The sequence below is a fragment of the Vipera ursinii genome, assembly GCF_947247035.1.
Source record: "Vipera ursinii genome assembly, chromosome: 2".
NCBI lineage: Eukaryota > Metazoa > Chordata > Lepidosauria > Squamata > Viperidae > Vipera > Vipera ursinii.
In genome coordinates, this window is record NC_139513.1 from 49,186,906 (window position 1) to 49,205,476 (window position 18,571).

At 39.8% G+C, this 18,571-nt stretch overlaps 1 protein-coding gene across 1 annotated transcript in view; it reads right to left on the reverse strand.

The window, feature by feature from the left end:
* Positions 1-16,787, reverse strand: part of PLXND1 (plexin D1) — a gene marked incomplete at its 5' end in the record, with an annotated part of 175,654 nt that extends 158,867 nt beyond the window's left edge. Inside the window, one exon of the mRNA XM_083353821.1 lies at positions 15,219-16,787. Within this exon, the coding sequence (XP_083209947.1) occupies positions 15,219-16,787 (1,569 nt within the window). The remainder of the gene's footprint in view (positions 1-15,218) is intronic.
* Between the last annotated feature and the right edge of the window lie 1,784 nt (positions 16,788-18,571).

Consider the following 18,571-nt stretch of genomic DNA (forward strand, 5'->3'; position numbering starts at 1 on the left):
GGTCCCCAACCTTTTGGGCCCCAGGGACTGGTACCATGGAGAAAGGTTTATCCACCGGAGAGCGCGTGGTTTTGTGTGATGCCTGGATCCCGCCGATGGGGCTTTGCTTGTTTGTGCGGACCGGTTGCTGGCAAGCTACGGCCCAGTACCGGTCCATGGCCCTGAGGTTGGGGACTCCTGCTCTAAGCAATTTTCAAAGAATTTCACAAATTGAATTATTTAATTAGATCAAGGAAAAGCAGCATTTTTAAAGCCCCAAGTATACATTTCATATCTCTTCTCAAAAAATACCCCTCACTAGAGTCTATACTATGATCTGATATTATTTTCATGGATTACTGATTCTGTACTTTGCTCAAAGATAGCACAGCTATCAAAACCCAGTATAACATCTTTAAGATTAATTCTTATATTGACTAGAAGCAAAAATCTTTTTTTTTGCAATAAGAATGGAAAACAAAGAAACTTGCTACACAACAGTTGTGTCATTTGACTCCTGCATAAATATTATTATTGTTTATTAAATTTTTATGCCCCATCTCCCATACAAAATGACTCCGGTCAGCTTATCTGAAGCATTATTTGAAACAAAACAAAATAATATCTTTGATAAATTCCTTAGGGACAAATCACACTAATTATAAAGAAATTAATGTTCAGTTTGGTGAATTCTATATAAATTATATTTTACACATGTGCCAGAGATATTTTTTTTTAAAGTAATATGTAAATCTTTTACGATTTCCCACTTTGTCAAAAACACGACCAAAATTACTTCATTCTTTTTAGATGCAGGGTCTAAACCAAAACCAAGATTGTGCAATTCTTAAAAGAGGAAATTTCAACAGAAACATGGCAGGTTCTGCTCCGTGATAATTGCCATTACAAGTCAGTGAACTTAATCATGCCCAGCCTGGACTGGCTAGCTACTTTTACAGGGTTAAAATGATGATTTTTTATTACTTTGTATTATATTATTTAGATGCATACAGTGGCTATATTTTATTTGTTTCCATGTTTTTAAATCATTTTATCGTTGTGTATAGGTCGGCAGTTTGGCAGGTCGAATCCCAAGTTCCGCGTAACAGAGTGAGCGCCTGTTACTCATCCCAGCTTCTGCCAACCTAGCAGTTCGAAAGCACGTAAAAAATGCAAGTAGAAAAATAGGGACCACTATGGTGGGAAGGTAACAGCGTTTCGTGCGCCTTTGGCGTCTAGTCATGCCGGCCACATGACCATGGAGACATCCTCAGACAAGTGCTGGCTCTTCGGCTTTGAAACGGAGATGAGCACTGGCCCCTAGAGTTGAAAATGACTAGCACGCATGTGCGGGGGAACCTTTACCTTTACCTTTATACATATTTTAAACTAGTGATCTTTGACTGCAAATAAATAAATGGATTTCTCCATAAATTTCTGATGTATAGTCAGGAGTGATGTTTGCATCTCTAATATCTCAAGATATCTATGTTACTGATATGATAAAATCTGGAAAGGTCCCTAAACCAGATAAATTAATTATGCAATGGTATAAAAAAAAAACTAAGGAGAAAATACTTGTTATACTTCTGAAAATAATTCATCAGATTTTTGTAAAATAAAGACCTGCTGGTTTTACACTTTTATCATTGTAACTTTGAAGATGCAAAGATCCTCTTCAGTTAATAAGTTACTGCCCAATATCCCTGTTAAATTTTGATGCTAAGATGTTAACAGCTAAAAAATTTTTAGGGTTTCAAGGTTTCTGGTTAATGTAATGGCCTTTTATGATGTTACACATAAATCTGTAATGTTAGCTTCAATAGATGAAGAAAAAGCTTTTGATATGGTTTAAATCATGTCTTTGGTTCAAAGGTTGCAGAAATTAAGATTTCTTATATAATTTATTTCATGTATTACAATTTAGTATCTTAATCCTTTTCGTCAGAATTATTATTAATAGGATTTCATTAGTAATTAAAATGAAACACAGAATTCATCAAGGATGTTCTTTATCTCATATTATTTTTAATGTAATATTGGACAAACTAAGACAAATTCATAAAATTAAAGGAATTTATCAGAATTTGAATATAAGTTATATATTTCAAGGGTATTTTTAATGATTATCAATAAGCTTCATTTCAATTTGTATAACCAGTACAGTCGTATGGTAAATATTCTGATAAATCAGTAAGTTGGTGGGTGTCAAATATATCAAGGAATTTTGCATCAAGACTCATATATATTTTGAGAGGAATGCCCAGTGCTTTTTTTGTAAAAGAAAAAGGTGCTGGAACTCACACATGTCATACAACCTGCCTTGCCTACCCTACAAGGTTCCATCCAAAAAAGGTGCCGGAACTCCGTTCTGAGCGTTCTATGAGAAAAAAAGCCCTGGGAATGCCTATATTGCTAAATAATTTAAACAGACCAATAAATTAATGATTTTTTTTGAAGGAGCAAATACTGTACCCAGGACGTTTTCTGTTAAAATTATGCTTTTCTCATGATGGTGGTTTTAACTTTTCCAATATTGGCTGATAGTGGTTTGATGATGATGGTGCTATCCATTCAGTTGTGTCCGACTCTTGGCAATTCTATGGGCCAGCTCTCTCCACATCTTTCAATCTCCACATCTTCCACTATTGCTTAGAGTTTTTCTATGCTGTGGCTGGCGTCAGTTTTGATGGTGTCCAGCCACTGTGTTCTTTGACGGGGCCTGGTTACTGATAACTCTTCCAAACATAATTACTTTCTCCAGTGAATTCCCCATGTGACAGAGCCAAAGTGAGACACAGTTTTGTGACTTTGCCTTCTAGTGATGTGTCTGGTCTAACGCGCTCCAGAATTTGCTTGTTAGTCACCTTTGCTGTCCAAGGAAATGATTGCCAGGCTGGTGTCCTTACTTTTCCATATTCTGCTCATGTTCATCATTGCTATATGACACAGTGCAATCTGATGTTTTCTTTCTGTGCTGCATGCACCACTTTGAGCTATCTACGATCCTAGAAAAGTGAATTTTTCCACACATTCTATCTCTTCATCAATTTCTATTCTGATATTTCCTTTCCTTGAAGTGGCCATGAGTTTGGTCTTTCCGATGTTCAAAAAGACACCAAACTTTTCAGTTTTCTTCTTTAATTTTCTTGATCAGATGTTCAGGCCTTCTTTGGCTTCTGAGAAGAGGGTTGTATCATCAGCATATTGAAAACTGTTGATGTTTCTTCCACCAATCTTTACCCCGATTTTTGATTCTTCAAGGTCTAGCTTCCTCATGATCATTATGGCACACAGCTATCACATTCCTTTCTCTATCTTAATCCAATCAGTGTCTCTATATGGTGTTCACACAGTGGCTTCCTGATTTGTGTACAGTGTTTGCACCAACTTGACCAGATGTACTGGTACCCCCAGGTCTTGTAGGGCTCTCCATAGCTTCTCATGCTCAACACAATTGAAGGCTTTCTTGTAGCCAATGAAGCACATGTAAATGAACTTTTGATATTCACGAAATATTTTTCCATGATCCAGTCCAGATTTGCAATATGATCACAGGCGCTATGACAACTTCAGAAGCGGGCTTGGACATCTGGTAATTCCCTTTTAATGATTGGTGCTACACATTGTATAATTTTAAGCAGAAACTTGCTGATGTTGCGGGATGAGAGCAATTGTGCAATAATTGGAACAATTTTTAGAATCACGCTTTTTGGCAGTTTTTTGGCAATTTTTAGCAGCTATTGGTTTACCTGGACCTTACTGGGATGCAAAACATTTACATGTAATTTTACTTCTCATCATAAAATAACTCTTTGGAGCAATAGCTATTTTAAAATGGTTGATAATATTTATTATGGCTCATTCATAATAATTAACCATTAAGGGAACCATTTTAAAACTTCTTAGATTTTACCAAAAAAAGTACACAAAGTGTGAATGGTAATACTGAAATTTAAAACACTTATTATCCATAGTGCTTGATGTCAATGAACTTATAGCCTCTGAAATGTTAGAGCTACTTTACCAAAACTATATTAACAATTTATTATTACTAAAATAACATAACATAATAAAATAATGTTGAATAATAGATGTCTCTATTCATCTACGTGGCCACTAGGAGTCGAAAATAGCACATACTCAGTATACAAAAACAAAACAAAACAAAACAACTCCCTGTAATAGAGAATTGTTTATGTATATGTGCCTTTGAATCAATGTTGGCTTCTGATGGCTGCCTGGACAAGTCCCTGCAGTTTTCTTGGCAAGGTTTTTCAGAAGTGATTTCTCATTCCCTTTTCTACGATAGAGAGAGAATGACTGGCCCAAGGTCATTCAACTGGTTTTATGCCTCAGCCAGGACCAGCACTTACAATCTTCCAGTTACATCAAACTGGTTCCAGTACAGAATTGCTCAACCAATGGCATCCGACTTTAAAGAATGTTCAATATGCTTTTATGACCTAAAATTGTTTAGTAGAGCTGAAACCAACCCTCTTTAAGATCTAAACCCTGACATGATTTTTTTTTAAAATGGCTCCCATCATTTCCATGCTGAAGGAACTTTGAGATGTACAGTAGGTTATGGTGTTCTTACTGGTCACGTATCATTGCAGTGGTGAACCACTTTCTTGGAAGGCAGTTAAGAGCTAAATATTTTAAGGCTTTGTTAAACTCTATCACAGAAATCTGGAATTTTTAAACTCTAAATATAGAGGTCTTGGACCACTGTAAAAGAGATGATTAAAAATAATTGCTAGTTCATATCAAAAGGTATCGTATCTCATTTTGTTTTTTTAACCTGTTCTATCAGAAACCCATTATGCTAAGCTTATAGAATATCTATTAATATAAATCTGCCAGGTGCAAAATACAATATGAAATGATGTATTTGTCAAACAATGTTAACTGATATGACAGCTAGCAGAGATACATCATTCTATTTTTACATTTGATTTTATGGGCGTTGTTTTCAAAGACATCAAAGTAACTTCTACTACATGTTCACACACATGGAAATATGAACCATTAATATCCATGCTATCTACTTTCAAGTTAGTCACTTCAGAAAGTAGTTTTAGGGCTACAGATATTACCAGAAAACATGGTCTATATATTTAATAACATATCACAGAAAGTGTACAACACTTACATAAATATAGCACTTTTTGGCTTGTTTTAGACATAGGGCTTTTCTATAAACTACAAATGTTTCCACTGTTAAAAAAATCAACTGTAGAAAACTGCTAGTTTCATTAATGAAATAACATAGAAGACTGAGTTTAACCTTTTCCTCCGTTAGCTAAAACAAAGATCCTTCAAAGCTGTGCTTCCAGACTCCAGGGAAAGAATAGAAATATTTGAATTGTTTTTCTTACAAATGGAAAAGTAGTTTGAGAGAGACTAGTAAAAAGTTACTCCAAAATCTAAGAGTCTCTTCTGCCACTAAAAAGTACATCCCCCAATAAACTACTTTTGATTGTTAAAAAACATCCAGGGGAAATCACAATATTGCCCGTTATAATATCACATAAACGAAGAAAGTGTAATACAGTGACTGACTGACTTTCTGATCAAAAAGTCCCCAGTCTGAATCAAATTTTTGCCATTAATTCAGCAAGTTGACTGAAACGAGATGTTTCCCATAGCCTCAGCCCTCAGATCACTATCACCATCTCCAATTCAATGGAATTGCAGATTCTAGTTTGCATCATATGCAGCAACCTGTGGCTTCTGAAAAAAGTTCTGTTTGAACGAACCACACATAACCTTATCTGTCCTTTGCACTGTTCTGACCAATATTGATTAGCATTTCTATTATGATATAAGCAATAGTGACAGCACTTAGACTTATATATCACTTCACAGTGCTTTACAGCCTTCTCTAAGTGGTTTAGAGAGCCAGCATATTGCCCCCAACAATCTGGGTCCTCATTTTACCAACCTCGGAAGAATGGAAGGCTGAGTCAACCTTGAGCCAGACAGAATCAAACTGCTGGCAGTCAGCAATCAGCAGAATCAGCCTGCAATACTGCATTTTAACCACTGTGTCACCACAGCTCTTAAAGCAACACTATCTGCTTTAGTAACTAGATTAACATTAATATTAAATAATACTGAAATGAATAATATCTTAAGAAGGCTTTTCTATATGAAACAAAATAGGACACAATGTTAACCTTGTGTTGAGTGCATGTTATTCATGCCACTCCTAAACTTAATCTAGATATTGTTTTTAAGGGTACAATTCAAACATGATTAGTCTGTATATGGACACATAAGCAAGCTATAGACCATCTTGTCTTTAAATATGTGCCAACGAGTCAGTGACCACAGAGGCTTTCTCCAGAGCAATCTCTCATCCACTTAGTTCTTCAGAACTTCCGATAGTTTATCCATCACCATTCTAACTGATATATCCATCTTGCTGCTAGTGATTCTCTTTTTTCTTTTGTTTTACCTTTCCCAGCATTACAGACCTTAAAAGAGCTAGCTATTCACATAGGTTGTCCAAAATGAAATAAATAAGCTAAAGCTCCCTTTATCACAAAATATGTAAATGGAGAAAAGAGGATTTAACCCTTTTACTTGATGCCATTTTATCACTAATAGCCAAACAACTATTACATGTTTCATTTTTAAAAAAAATATCCTTAAGATGATCAGCAGGCTATAACCCTAAAGCTAATTAATGTTAATTTCAGCATGTCATGTGGAATACTATCATGGAGGGTATTTGAGAATTCTTCAAAAAGCTGATCTTTTTAGCTAATTTCAGTTTACAAGAAATGCTTCAAATAAGATAAAATTTAATAAGCTTGGATTGGATATGATGCAATATATAGTTTTATACCAGGGCTGTCAAACTGCTGGCCCATGGGCTGGTTGCATCATGCGGAGGCAGCGCCCACCCCAGCAAAAAAAGTCGCAATGTGTCGCTACACATCACATGACGCAGCGAGTTTATCACCCATGTTTTACACTAAGACCAAGAAGATCTGGCTTCTATTTACTGCCCAGAAGTCTTACTGCTTGAACTAGGGCCTATCTTTTAATGTAGCCTAATCTTTCCGGCTGATATGAGGATAAAAGAGAGAGAAAATATAAAATATTGTGCATGACTTTAAAGATAAACAGGGTATAAAAACTACAGAAAATAAAACTCCAAGAAACAATCTTTCACAAAATCTATAGCATTAGATACCCTAATTTCGGGGTTTTGATTGGGTAATTTCCTGAAAAGTATATATAAATTTATTTATTTATTTTAATCCCATTTATATCCCGCCCTTCTCCGAAGACTCAGGGCGGCTTACAATTTAAGCACAAACCAATGTGCTTAGCAATAGCCTTCATTCTATGTATATGCCTGCTTATTAGGGCTTTCGGCCCCCGCCAAGCGGCATTATTACAAAGTCAGCTTATTGCCCCCAACAATCTGGGTCCTCATTTTACCTACCTCGGAAGGATGGAAGGCTGAGTCAACCTCGAGCCCGGTGGGACTTGAACCTGCACTAATTGCAGGCAGCTGGTGTTACTTAAGGAGGCATTAGCCCACTGCTCCACCAAGGCAGTATAACAGCATGATGTATCTTGATTTTAGCAATAATTTGACAAAATACCCCATGATATTCTGATTCTGAGCAATCCATTAAATATGAGCTAGGTGGCAAGAAAGTAAGTGGTTTGACCTCATATTCAAAGACAGCTTATCAATGGTTCTTCACCAAACTAGAGTGATCTGCCAAGTAGGGTGCCATAAGATTCAGTCCTGGGCTGCATAGAATGGCCATGGAAACACAATTTGTGAAAGTGATAGGTGAATACAAATTGAATATGAACAAGCATTACAAAAAGACAAAATTTAAAGCTATATTAACAGATGTGACTATTCTATCCTATTCTGCACTGGGCAGTCTGTACCAAGTATTATGTCCAGCTCTAATACCACATTTTAAGAATAATTCAGAAAAATGAGAATATTTCAAAGCAGGACTTTGAGGATGATCAGGGGATTAGAACTAAGCTCTGTGAAGAGAGGCTGAAGAAATAGAATATATTTAGCTTTCAGAAGAGAAGCCCAAAGGGGATATGATAGCATTCTTCAAGTAGCTAAAAGGAGGTCACTCAGAAGGTTTAAAACAATTTTGTCACCCCAGAGTACACGAATAATTTTTTAAGGTTACAGGAAGGGAGATTCAAACTGAAAGGAAGGGTTTTCAACCCCCCCAACAGTAAGAATAGTTAATATTACTCAGAGAGGTAGTAGGGTCCTTTTCACTGGATGTATTTGAGTGGAGGTTGGATAGCTAACTGTTGGAGATACTTTAATTCCATTGTTGAGCAAAAGGGTGAATTAAATGCTGTCTTCTAGCTATACTAGTTTCCAGTGTTTATAGGCTAATTTTATGATTTGCTCCAGAATGTTTCTAGGTACCTCACTTCATACTGATTGATATGTTTATATCTATACAGGACATTTGGGGGAAAAAGCTACACAAGCAGATTATAAAAATATGATCTTGATTTCAAAAAAATCATAGCTCTGATCTTTGCCTTCAATCCCAAATGAGCATATACTAATATATTTAAAATGAAAGCACTGCTCATATATTAATATATCTATTGCAGAAGTGACAACTATACATTTGTAATTAGAAATTAGACAATAAAAATATAAACTTTCATTAAATCTTTGTCTTCACTTTCAGCTCATTTCAAAGTTAAACTCTGTGAACAAATGGAAGTCTAGTTCTAGCAGTAAGCAGTTCAGCCACTGTAAAAACCAAATATATTCTTAAAAATTGTTATAGTAGATCATGTGATTGCAAAGAAGAGCAATATTTAATCTACTCAGGCTCAAGGAATTAAGTGATGCAACGTTCTGTTGTCAAAATGTCTTGATTCTGGCTGTTAAAAATCTGGACTTGGATCTTATTAAAGTTGATCAAAAATTATTGCAACAAGGCCACAACATTAAAGCCACCATGCCATACGTATTTTGGTAACACAGAAAACCTTTTGGATACCCTTACAAGACACCAAGCTTTTTTGATCTATCTTGGCTGTGAAATCAAGCAGATGTTTTAAGATCCCTGATAAAAATGTGCTTTGCATCTTTCCCAGAAGAGAAGAAAAAAAAACACGTGCTCTGCATCTTTCCCAGAAGAGAAGAAAACAGAACAACCTTATTTTGACTTGACTTTTAACTTTTTAAAATGGGAATAGATATATGCAATTGTCATTACCATTTATGTCAGCTTGGTAACAAATTATAGTACTAGTAAACTTTCACCCTGAAAGCAATAAAGCAAGACAGTCTAGGTCCCTTTTCTCTGAACTTTACACATCCAATGCTGTCCACTGCAGGAATGTGCAGGCTGAGGATGTGGGAAGGAAATATCTGTGAGGGAACACATGTTCCCAGAGCTGTCTTTCTTCAGTACCAGCGCAATAAGGACTAACCAAAAATGAAGGGGGAGACATTAATTCTGAGTCACAACTAGTTCCTTTGAGACGAAGAACATGGAAAAGAAGAGTCCTAATAAAGGGCAAAGGAATTTTTTTTGCATGTATGTGCAAAAAAACTCCAGTGCTGTATATTTTGCTCCATAATAAATTGAAAATAAGAATTTTCACAGTATAGCCAGGGTCGCTAAATACTGTATGAATATCAATAGGTAAGGAAAAAGTACGCATGCTACTATGTTTGTCCCATTTTTGTAAAAAAAATACTCTGTGTATTGCATTGTGCAAAGTTACTAAATATTTACCATGTGCCCAAATATGAAGCAGATGTACGTTTTAGTTTCTGCCAATAAGGAAAGTACCAGAGAACGCTGTAGCTGTCCACATCATATTTATATGTTACACATGGAAAGGGATCACAGGCTACTGCAGTATATTATAGGTAGTCCTGGATTTACAACCACAATGGAGCCAACAATTTCTGTTCCTAAACAAGGCAGCTGTTCAGTGATAGCTGTTTTGCCCCATTTTACGACTTTTCATGTCACAGTTGTTAAGTGAATGACTTCTATTGTTAAGTTAGTAAAACGGTTGTTGGTGAATCTGGCTTCCCATTAACCTTTCCTGTTGGCAGGTCACAAGGAAGGTGATCACGTGACCCCAGGAGACTGCAATCATCATGAGTCAGTTGCCTAGCGTCTGAATTTTGATCATGTGACTGTGGAGGATGCTGCAACCATTGTAAGTACGAAAAATAATCATAAGTCACTTTTCAGTGCCATTGTAACTTCAGACGGTTACTAAATGAAATGTTGTAAGTCTAGGACTACATGTACAAGTCAATTAACTTCCAGGTAAAATGGTAGAAAACGTTGTGGTATTACAGAATCATAAACCAAGCACAGAATTACCAAATCTGGACTGCAAAAATCTGGGTAACCACTAGTTAATTGTCAGCTAGACTTTCCTATATATCTTTCATTACCAACTATTGGTTCTCAACCCAGATCTAGTAGCTACCCTAATACAGCATACATACGTAAGACAATTTCTGTTAAATAGGGGCTAACATGCAAATCCTATCTCATCAACCTTGTACACTTTTTAAAATTTGTCAACAAGCATACAAGCAGCATTATTCTAACATTATTCTTACAGACATTATATGCTTGAACTTTCCTGCCAAATCAATGCTGCTATAAGTATGGATAATTTAGAGCTTAGATTGTGATCTTCCCCAGAAATTCTATCTTTTATAGCAGATGAAGGATATGCATATAAAAAGTATACAGGGCTCCAGAATTAAGGGTGTCAGTTTCAAATGTTCTATTAGATCCTTTCCCCATTCTACATCATTTTACAGCAAGACATGTAAATAAATTCAGGGTACACACTGGAGACAGGTAATTTGATTTTTGTACGGATAATATTATTACTCAATTGTATGCTATGATGAAATGCAAGCAAAACAGAACCCTTCCTTGTTTATCAAAAGTGCCTTGACATAACTAAGAATGGAACAAACAGAAACAAGGTTTACCATAACCTTTGCCTGTGCTTTTGTGATGAGGAGGAATGTCCTAGACTAGAGAATATTTATCTGCTATCTTTTCTAATCTCTTTGGTGTTTTATTTAAATCCTAAAGGGGAACAGGCCTCCAATACACCAAAATTTGGGTCCTAATTGCCTCTAATAATATGTTCCCTAAACTGCCACAATCTTTGATCAAACAGCTGCTGAAAGACATGCCAACGTTTTGGTCAGTATCATTAAACAAATACAGCAGCCTAAACCTTTTGGAGAAATATCATGATCCTTCTGGCACTGCTCTCTAAAGGTGAGATCACCTCAGATCATTTATATATAGGTGTAGTTTTTAAATTCATCAGCTTTGCCTAGATTTTAATTTATTTATGACCTATGTTTAAAGCAGTACTATTACAATTTGTCTGTTTGAAGCCCTTAAAGACCGGGTGAGGGATACATTATCATGGAAAAAATTGATGTGGTCACTAAGAGTTGACAACAGTTTGATAGCACACAATCAAATCAATCAACTAGAACTTTCAGAAAGCTTTTAATAAATTCCACCATCAAAAGCTGCTGACAAAACTCTGTAGTAAGAGAACAGGTGTAATCATCAGTTGGTATCTTGCTAAATTACATTACAGTTAAATGGACAATTTCTCACTGAAGGGATATCCAAAGTGAATTTTGGAACTTAAAAAATATAAGTGATAATTTAGGAAAATACAATAAGATAACCAAGTGAGCTTACACTGTAATGATAATTTATTCAGGATGTAAAATGAAAAAGGGTTTGTAATGAATTCCACAATGGTCTCTCCTAGATCAATGAGTCTTAAAATGGCAAATATAATTCAATGTGCAAATGTGATTGTGTTGGTGCAATAAACACAACATTCATGTGTATAATAATGGGGCCTAGTATGTAGTGACTGACAGCGATAATCATGGAATAAAGGAGGATATCTCAATGAAAATTTCAATCCAAAGTACCGTAACTTCTGCAAAAGAAAGTGAATCCCATATAGAGAATTATAAGGAGATTGCATATCTGTGGTGCCATTCTATAAATCTATGACTGTAAAAATATATTGTAGAGCTGGAACATGTCCCTGCTAGGAAGAAATATTTGGAGATTTTTAACTGAGAACAAAAGTGATTTGGAGAAAGATGCCAGATGAGTATAAAATTATTCACTGCATAATACAGACTTTTTTCTCTCTTTTTCATAATGTTAGTATTAAATGCTATTAAAACTAATTGCAGAGCTATTTAGGACTGATAAATGGAAACACGTTAAACAATGCAAAACTGTATTACAGTATTTGTTGGCTTTAAATATGGTAAGGGTCAGCAACTCAATTGGCTTTAAAACAAAACTAGACAAAGTGCACGGAAGACAGTTTTATAACCTGTAGAGTTAAAAGCAGGGGTAGGCAACCTTGGCTGTTTTATGACTCGTGGACTTCAACTCCCAGAATTCCTGAGCCAGTCATAAAAGAGCCAAGGTTGCCTACCCAATTAAAGACTCAATAGCTGAATATTATGTCTGAATTACATGCAGCAAGCCTTAAATATCAGCTGCTGAGAAGAAACAACCAGAACTAACATCTAACAGGTCTAGCTCTTAAGCTTCCCAATCCTAGCCTAATACTTTCACCAATACTGGCTTTCATGAACTAAATAAAACATCCCAAAATACTTGTGGTAAATATTTACACAGGGTAATATGCATTTTGTAAATACTTAACATGGCTTTAAGACAGGGGTCTTCAAACTTGGCCCTTTTATGACTCATACACTTCAACTCCCAGAATTCCTCAGCCAGCATGCTTGGCTGAGGAATTCTGGAAGTTGAAGTCCATGAGTCATAAAAAGGCTGAGTTTGAAGACCCCTGCTTTAAGACAAAGAAAACTTTGGTTGTCCAAATGTTGCTAAATTATAATTGCAGCATCCCTCACCACCGACTACCATTGTCAGGCTGCTGGGGAAAGCTGTCATCAGTCATTCAATATCAGTTGAGCCAAAACTTCCCAACATTTACATTACAGTATACTAGCATATAATCAGACAGATACATTCTGATAGTTCATAATCAGGTCCTGAAAGCACCAGGTATCCTTCAAGCCTCAAGCCTCAATAGTTATTTACTTAATTTATAAACTACCCATCTCACTATTCAAAGTGACTGTGGGTAGCTTACTTTGAACGTGGAGCTCTCTCTTAGATTCATTCTCTGAAAAATGTCTCTAATAATGTCTTTAAAAAACATCATAGATCAGGGGTGTCAAACTGCCAGCCCGCAGGTTGGTTGCATCATGCGGAGGCTGTGCCCACCCCAGCAATGTGAAAAAAGTCACAATACGCTGAGACATGTGATGCGGCGAGTTTGACACCCATGTCATAGATAGTATTGGTGCAAGGAACTCATGCAACCACTTAAAAATTACCTAATGGTTAATAACCTTCTTTTTTTCAGTCCTGTTTTCCATGACCAAAAATGAAAAGAAAATATTTTTCCATACCAAGCACAATTCTATTGTGGTCCTGATCTTTTCTCTAAACTGCTTGCTCCAGATGAAGGATGTTTCAATACTTTGATTGCTTTGGCTGCCCTCTTCTGTATGTTTTTTCAGTTCTGGTTTTATGATCAGGTAAATCTCTAATATAACTTTAGGAGAAACCACAGAGCTTTCCAAAATAATAAAGCACCTTGTGGCACCTCAAGGTCAAAGAAACACATTAATAAATATTGTAGACTATGATTCAAACAGTTCATGCAATAATAAAGTTAACAGTTTACTCTTAGGATTTATTTAAAAAAAAAATCAAAGGCCAACACAATTTTTCCTTTGGAAATTTTTCCCATACCTCATCCAAAGGCTAGCTTCCTATAACTTGGAGATCTGATTCTTTGATTCTGAAACAGTGGTACCAGGCCAGGAGCCTGGCTTGGAGGTTTAGTCTACCCTTTCCCAACTTACGGTCTTCCATATTTATTCAGTTATCTTCTAGTCTCCAAAGGAAGTTCATCGCTTCTGGAGGATTTCCCAAAATTTGGGAAACATTCCTTAGTCCTATTTTCAGATTCATTACCGATGGTTGCCCTCAGTAAGTACCTTCCAGAAAGTGCCTGGATTCTCACTAAGCCATGGTTTGCCTAATCTGTTTATTTACTGACTAAACCACTGGGTTGAGACAAACCACAGACCACGATTTATAAACCACAACAGCTTGTTCACTTAGGCAAAACCAATCAATTCACACTATTTAGCCTGATGCACACCCCCAGCCAACTCATTATAAAGGTCAAGAGTCAGCCTCAGGACTCCACTCTGGTCAATTTGTCCTTCATTTAATAATAATATAATATAATATAAAGTTCGAAGGGACCTTGGAGGTCATCTAGTCCAACCCCCTGCTCAGACAGGAAACCCTATACCATTTCAGGCAAATGGCTGTCCAGTCTCTTCTTAAAAACCTCCAGTGTTGGAGCATTCACCACCTCTGGAGGCAGGTTGTTCCACTGGTTAATTGTTCGGTCAGGAAGTTTCTCCTTAGTTCTAGGTTGCTTCTCTCCTTGACCAGCTTCCATCCGTTGCTTCTTGTCCTGCTTTCAGGTGCTTTGGAGAATAGCCTGACTCCCGCTTCTTTGTGGCAGCCCCTGAGATATTGAAACACTGCTATCATGCCTCACCCTTCTCTTCATTAAACTACACATACCCAATTCCAGCAACAGTTCCCTATATGTTTTAGCCTCCAGCCCCCTAATCATCTTGGTTGCTCTTCTCTGTACCCTTTCTAGAGTCTCGACATCTTTCTTACATCGTGGTGACCAAAACTGGATGCAGTATTCCAGGTGTGGCCTTACCAAAGCATTGTAAAGCGGTATTAGTACTTCACTTGATCTCGATTCTATCCCTCTGGTAATGCAGCCTAGCACTGTGTTGGCTTTTTTGGCAGCTGCAGCACACTGCTGACTCACATTGAAGTGATTGTCTAAGTCAGGGGTCGGCAACCTTGGCTCTTTTATGACTCGCGGACTTCAACTCCCAGAATTCCCGAGCCAGCATAGCTGGCTCGGGAATTCTGGGAGTTGAAGTCCGCGAGTCATAAAAGAGCCAAGGTTGCCGACCCCTGGTCTAAGTGATTTACTTTAGTGAAAAGCAACCCCAGATCACAAGCAGGCTTTTCTGCCCTTTCCCCCCCCCCCATACACACACACACAAACCCCCTTACCTGGATTTTCCTCTTCTCGCAGGCAGGCCCGGTCCCTTGCACGACGCTGTCCAGCACAGTGACCAGGTCGGCGTCCGGCGCCACGAAGCACGAGTTTCTGGCCACCCTGATAGCGTCCTCGATCTCGGCGAAGCGGTAGACGCAGAGCGCCGAGGGCTGAGGAAGATGTCGACCGCCAGGCCCGGGACCCGGCGAGGCAGCTTTTTCAAACACCCCGAAGAGCAGCTCCTCCGGCTGGGGCGAAGGAGAACGCCCGGGACTCACCTGCAGGGCGGCGCGAGCGGGAAACACGGAGACCAGCCTGTTGAAGAGGTCCCCGGTGGCGACTCCCGGCGTAACCCCGCCGGCTCCAGGCTGGCTACATTGCAGCACCATTTGAATGTAAGACTCGGTCAACTTTTTGGTCTCGCCGCCGCCGCCGCCGCCGCCGCCGCTGCTATTGAGAGGGGTCGCCTCGGCCGGGTCCCCCAAGCAGATGCGAGCCAAGAGGCTGTGCGAGTGACTCTCCTTTTCGCGCGCATTCGCCTCGCTGTTGAGGGCCAAGTAAGCGTAGGAAGCCGACGGGCGGCTAAGCGGGGTGCCCTGAGGCGAAGGCGGGAAAGCGGCCGGTGCGCGACCGGCTTTGGCAGCTTGGGCTCCCCGGGACGAATAAGGGCCCCCGGCTCCGGCCTGAGTACTCCGGCCTCCGGAGGCGCCCCCTTCAGGGCGAGTGGGCGTCGTGGCGCTTTGGCTTCCCCGGTGGAGAAAGGCGCGGACGAAGCTGAGCTTGTGGCGGTCTTTGGCGCCCTGCTTGATCTTGAAGATGTTGTCGTCGGACGGGTTGATGTCGAAAGTGAAAAGGCGGGCCAGGTCCCCGCGGGCGTTGAGAGCCCGAATGGCGATCTCGGGCGTGTTCTCGAAACGGTGGTCTTCCAGGCTGGCGTTGCGCGGGAAAAACGGGCTGCCCAAGCCCGTGTAAGTGGCGGCCACCAAGAGCCTCGTGTCTTGCCCGGATTGCTTGAGCACCAAGCCGACGGTGGAGGCGTTGGCGTGGTTGGCCGCCACGTTCAGCATGCTGGGGAAGACCGTGACCTGGTCGTCGGCCCCTTCTCCCCCACCTGTCCGAGGTGGGAAAGGGACGGCCACCACCGAGATGTTCGCCATGCTCCGCAACTGGCAGAAGCCTTGGTAAACCGAGCCGCAGACCACCAGGATGCCTTGCTCCGGGTCGGGCTGCAGCAGCTTATTGTAGTTGTCGGTCGGCTTCTTGGCGTGCTCGCAGGACGCCTGGGGCAGCTGAGGAGCGTGACACAAGGGGTTGTCCTCTTCGGGGCCCATCGGCTCTTCCACTTCCAGAGTCAGGTTGGGAGCCGAGAGTTGATAGAGCCGGTTGACCGCCGCCAGGTAAATCCTGCCGCCCGACCCATCCAGGGCGAAGTTGTTAGTGGCGGTGGGCGAGACGAACTTGTGCTGCACCTTCAGCCCGCGCCCGAGCGCCGGGAGCACCAGGGAAACCACCAAGAGGCGGAAAACGCGGCCGCCATCCGGGGACCATACCTGATTAGCGCCTCGCCGATCCCGCAGAACCATCCTGCCTCCTGGGCTGTCGCTCTGCACAGAGCATGAGGTTCCTTGGCTGTGCAATTGGGGAAGGGGTGGGGGGGTGGGGGAGGGTGGCAGCCGCAAAAAAAAGAGGAAAAAACCTGTTTCCTGCGGAGGATTTAATGCGCCTCCAAGCCTGAGAGACGCCAAGAGGGAAGTCCCGAGCCTTTTGTTGCAAGCTAGCCACAGCCTTTTTGCCTCCTTACCCGGACCGGCGTCTCCAACGGGGTTAAAAACTCAAACGTCTGAGGAAAAAACTGCGCCCTCCCTTAAGTCTGACAGCTTCTCTCTCTCTCTCTCTCTCTCTCTCTCTCTCTCTTTCCCTCCCTCCCCCTCCCTGTAACTGTGGACAAGCTGCTCGCTCCGACTTCTGAGAGGTTTTTTTTCTCTCTCTTTTTTTTTCTTGCAGTATTCGTTTTTCCTTTATTTATGGTTTGTCATGTGAATATGATTAAGTTTAAGCCGCTCTTCCCCCAAACTGGTAGGCAATCGCTGCATCAATCCCGAAAACAAAGAAGCGGCTCTTGATAGCAGCTCCTTTGCTAACAAATAACTCTTGTGTTTGCCCTTTTTGATGTTCGGAAGCAAGAATGTAGGATCCATGGGCGGGAGGGAGGGAGGGAGGGAGGGGGGGGAAAGACAAGGAAATAAAAAAAAACTTTTCTCATCCAGCCATAAAGCAACGTTGCAATCGGTTGCAAGGACTGAGTTAGCCAAACAAGATTAATTTCAGACAAATCGTCTTCAACCGACTTTCTGATTCAGCTGCTCGGTCTCTCCCCCCCCCCTCTCTTCCAACCCAATGAAAATAAGTTAACTCTCAATCCTCTTGAAGGACTTCCCTCCTCATAAAAAGGATTTTACAAGAAAGGATAACAAAGAAGAGAAGGTCAGACTGTCTGGGGTTTGGGGGGGTCAGGAATAAATTAAGCAGACAAGTATGCGAAGCATGTAAAGATGAGGGAGAGGTGAATGAATTCAGTCTCACTGTGCTTCAATCATCAGCACCGTAGACATAGAGCAATGAAGGTGCGTGAAAAATATTTCAGAATATGCTGATCTACACTGCTCTATTCCTGCTTTGCCATGTCTTGGTGACTCCAGGTACGGTATTGTACAACCTGGGTATGCCATCAATAATCCCTACATATCACCAGCAATATTCTTGTGCTAGTGGTTATTTGGAAGGTGTATGACATCTATTTAGCATGTTTAAGAAACCATTTAAAACTGCATGCTTACATCTCTAGCCAAAAACTGGCTGGTGTTTATGGGATTTTTAATTCAATATGTTTAGTAAGAACCAGGTACTGTTCTACAATAAAAAGCTGCTGCCGTTAGTTAAACCATTTATCAACAGTCTACAAATAGATCTCATTCATCTTGGAAAGAACTGTTGCCAAAAGTAGTTTCTCCAAGTATAGGGAATGCTGATAAATGAAAGAAATAGGTAAGACTTGTATAGAATTTCAAAATTATTATGGCTATGTCCCCCATTTGCACTGAACCACAACACAATCAGTCCTTGACAATAGCACTTTTCCATTTCTCATCAAGATGTTGCCTTCTTTCCATTCCCAGTCTGAATGAGACAGGCTTAGAACATCCTTAGCTGTACTGGTGTTAAATTAGTATTTTCTTCCTTATTCTGAATATTCAGTGATAGCCTCAGGGTGTATAAAATCTCTTAGATTTTGTCAATTTGACATTGGAGATAAAGTCAAGTAACCAATCATGGAAGCATCTATTGGTGTTTCAGACTGATGCTGGTT